General features: G+C 59.0%; 1 protein-coding gene across 1 annotated transcript; it reads left to right on the top strand.

Annotated features, from left to right (window-relative positions):
- The first annotated feature begins 312 nt into the window (after positions 1-312).
- HTR1B (5-hydroxytryptamine receptor 1B) lies at positions 313-3,492 on the top strand. The gene is made up of 2 exons (XM_009910167.2): positions 313-1,916; positions 2,964-3,492. Exon 1 carries the CDS (start codon positions 714-716, stop codon positions 1,851-1,853), a length of 1,140 nt encoding a protein of 379 aa, XP_009908469.2. The 5' UTR covers positions 313-713; the 3' UTR covers positions 1,854-1,916; positions 2,964-3,492.
- Positions 3,493-3,943: the final 451 nt, after the last annotated feature.

Here is a 3,943-nt window from a genome sequence, read left to right as displayed (position 1 = left end):
CGGTGCCGGCGGAGCCGCGCCGCCCGCTATATAAGGGGCGGTGGCTGCTCGCCGCTCCTTCACACCGGCCCCTGCCCGCGCTGGGCCGAGGCTGGGCCCCGGCAGTATGGCCCGTGACGGGGCGCCATGGAAGGTGGTCTCCCCACCTGCCTCCGGCGGACCCTCCTCTTCCTCCTCCTCCCGCTCCTCCCGCTCCCGCAAACTTGCCGCGGCGGGCTGCGTGTGAAGGCAGGGCTCGGCGGGGCGGCTCCGCTGCCTTCGCAGCCCCCTGCCGTCGCGCCCGCAGCCCGGGGGGGACGTGGTGGGGGGAGGCGAGACCACCGTTCGCGGGCATGCGGCGCTGCCGCTGCGCCCGTCGAGACGCGGTGCGGAGCCGCGGGCAGCGGGGCTGAGCCTAAGGGCGTCCGGGGCCGGAGCCCCACGCCCGGGGCTCGCCGCGCTCCCCGAGGAGGCGTGGGGGCAATGATCTGGCGTGGGGAGCGGGCACAGCTGGCCCCCAGTTCGCCCTGCTCCGTCGCTGGCGGCGAGTGAGACTCGGCGGAGCCCCGCTCGGCGCTCCCGGAAGGGCGTGCGGGCGGGCGGGAGGGAGGGAGGTGGTGCCGGCGCGGAGATGCTGCAGCCCTCCCCCGGCGCCGACGGGGTCCTGCCGGGGTAGCGGCCCCGCCGTGCCGCGCCGAGCCCCGCCGTCTGCGGGGGGCGGTGGCCGCGGAGTGATGGAGCCGGCCAGCCCCTGCCAGGCGCCGCTGCTCGCCGCCAACGAATCTTACCACGGCCGAAACTGCAGCTCCGAGGAAGGGAGCTATCAAGATGCCACCCCTCTCTCCTGGAAGATCGTACTCGCCGTCGTCCTGGCGCTCGTCACCCTGGCCACGGTGCTCTCCAACGCCTTTGTCATCGCCACGGTTTACCAGACGAGGAAACTCCACACGCCGGCCAACTATCTCATCGCCTCGCTGGCCGTCACCGACCTCCTCGTCTCCATCCTCGTCATGCCCATTAGCACCATCTACACTGTGACCGGCAAGTGGACGCTTGGCCAGATCGTCTGCGACATCTGGCTGTCCTCGGACATCACCTGTTGCACGGCGTCCATCCTGCACCTCTGTGTCATCGCCCTGGACCGCTACTGGGCGATCACCGACGCCGTCGACTACTCCACGAAACGGACTCCTAAGCGGGCAGCGGGCATGATCGCTCTGGTGTGGGTCTTCTCCATCTGCATCTCCATGCCGCCTTTGTTTTGGCGGCAGGCGAAGGCCGAGGAAGTCTCTCGCTGTGTGGTGAACACGGACCACGTCCTCTACACCGTGTACTCCACGGTGGGAGCCTTCTACTTCCCCACTCTGCTGCTGATAGCCCTCTACGGGAGGATCTACGTGGAAGCCAGGTCGCGGATTTTGAAGCAGACGCCAAAGAAAGCAGGTAAAAGACTAACGCGGGCGCAGTTAATCACGGACTCCCCGGGGTCTTCCTCATCCGTCACGTCCATAAACTCCAAGGCCCCCGAGGGATACAGCGAAACGGGCTCTCCCGTCTACATGAACCAGGTGAAGGTGAAGGTCTCGGATGCTCTGCTGGAGAAAAAGAAGCTCACGGCCGCTAGAGAGCGGAAAGCGACAAAGACTTTAGGGATTATTTTAGGAGCCTTCATCGTCTGTTGGCTGCCCTTTTTCATCATCAGCCTGGTGTTACCCATTTGCAAGGACGCTTGCTGGTTCCACATGGCCATCTTTGACTTTTTCACGTGGCTTGGATATCTCAACTCCCTCATCAACCCCGTCATCTATACTATGTCTAACGAAGACTTCAAACAAGCTTTCCACAAACTCATACGTTTCCGATGCACAAGCTGAAATTTTGGAATGCGATGTGTCCTCCGGGGCTGCCCCCATGCACGCCCGTGCCCGGTGCCACAGGTAGGTGCGATCCCCGCATCCCCCTCCCCGCCCCGCACACGGCGAGCGGCCATGCTTGGGGCGGGAAGCCTTTGGGGGGTGGAGAGAGGGGGAGGCCGGGGAAGGGGGGGGGGGGGAAGGGAGGGCTGGGTGAGGCGGAGGATCGGGAACGGAGGGAGGGTGCACGGCCCCACAAAAAGCTTTGCCATCCCGGCTCGGGCAGCACCGAGTCCCCCGGGAGGCCGGCGGGAAGGCGAGGGCAAGGCTCGCTGCGAGTCGAGCCGTGCCCGAGGGTCGGGACAGCCCACCCCAGACCCCACCCCACCTCCCCTGCCGCCTGTCCCAGCCCCTTCGCGAGTGGCAGCGAACGGCGGCGATGCTGCACGCTCCTGACATTTCGTTCTGTGTGTGCGTGTCGCCTCCCCCCGCGGCAGCTAGCGGAGAGTGACTCAACGACAATCTGCTTTTTTATTCCACCTATTAAAGCAGGCTGCCGCCATTCCGTATGCTAATGCTCGTGTTTAGACCAGATAGTGCTTTCCGACCGCGCTGCCGAGCTCCCGTGGGGCAGGGCTGGGGCAGGGTCGGTCTATCGTCCCCCCAGCGGCGTTCCCGGCACCAGGCATCGCCAGGCAGAGCCGAGGATGCAGCCCCCCCGGCAGGGAGTGGGATGCGGTCCCCGCGCCAGCATCGGGTTGGTTTGGGGTTTTGGGGTTTGGTTGGGGTTTTTTTTGCGAGGAAGGAAGGTAGGACAAGCCTCAGATGAAGGCTGCTTGTAAAGTTCAGCCTACTTTCCGTCCTCCTTACCGCTCCGGCCGCTCCTGCTGGGAGCGGAGCCGGCTGGGCTGAGGCATCCTGCGAGGAAAGCTGCCTTTGAGCCGCTGCGAGGGATTCGGCACCGTTGTGTTTCTCTTCACACGCAGCGCATCCACGCCTTGCTGCTGCGCCTCTGACGAAAAGGGGGCCGCCAGCTAACAGCTAACCTCAGCCTTTTATTGTGACGCTTTAATAATCCTGCCGATCTTTCCTTCATTTTTATTGTTTGTTTCTTTTGCTTTTTACCCGCAGAATCAAGTTGCTATTGTAAAGAACCCACTGCTTGAAACTTCCCCAAGCCCAGTTGCCAGACTCATGATGCTGCAAAAAAAACGTCAATACATACTGCCACCAAACTGCTCAGCTCTGCATTTCAGTGTTAATGACTCTGGCAGAGATGCTGTTCCAATAGTCACCCAGATCAGCTGCAAAATAAATGACAAATAATAAAAAAAAAAAGGAATAACTAAATAAATAATTAATAATAATAATAATAAAAAAGAAGGCAGCCTCAAATCAAGGTCTATAATTCACCTGGACTGAAGAAAAAAATAAATCAATAATTAAAGGGAAAAAAGGGAAAAAAAGTTTGAGAGTGAACTCCACTTCTTTTGCAGGCTTTAACTTCTTCATTTGTTCTCTGGCCAGTTGTAGGGGTGTGCACAAGAGCACAGTTGTCTCTCTCTCTCTCTCTGTTGGTAGCACAGTTGTACTTCTGCACACTGGTCATTTCTTTCTTTCAGTGGGAAGAGTTGCTCCCTTTGCTTAGGAGGCCAAGAGGAGGGGGGGGGGAAAGAAAGGGAGCGGGGAAAAAAAGGGGGGGGGGAAGGAAAAAAAAAGGGGGGGGGAGGAGAAAAAAGAAGGAGGGGAAAAGAGAAGGAAAAAAGGGGGAGGGAGCAAAAAGAAGGGGGGAAAAGAGAAGCAAAAAAGTGGGGAGGAGAAAAAAGAAGGGGGAAAAAGAGAGGGGAAAAAGGGGGGGGGAAGGAAAAAAGGGGAAAAAAGGGGGGAAAAGAGAAAAAAAGGGGAAAAAGGAGGAAAAAAGAGGAGAAAAAAGAGGAGAAAATAAAGGAGGAGGGGGGAAAAAGGAGGAAAAGAAAGAGGAAGAAAAAAGGAGGAAAAGAAAGAGGAGGAAAAAAAGAGGAGGGAAAAAAGAGGAAAAGAGGAGGGAAAAAAGAGGAGGGAAAAAGGGAGGAAAAGAACGAGGAGGAAAACAAGAGGAGGGGAAAAAAAGA

The sequence above is a fragment of the Dryobates pubescens genome, chromosome 6 (assembly GCF_014839835.1).
Source record: "Dryobates pubescens isolate bDryPub1 chromosome 6, bDryPub1.pri, whole genome shotgun sequence".
NCBI lineage: Eukaryota > Metazoa > Chordata > Aves > Piciformes > Picidae > Dryobates > Dryobates pubescens.
The sequence above is the reverse complement of the archived record's forward strand: the minus strand, read 5'-3'. Positions and strand labels throughout refer to the sequence as shown.

What these genes read in the sequence shown, in the direction of transcription:
- HTR1B (XM_009910167.2), top strand. Translation starts at nt 714, where the DNA reads ATGGAGCCGGCCAGCCCCTGCCAGGCGCCGCTGCTCGCCGCCAACGAA.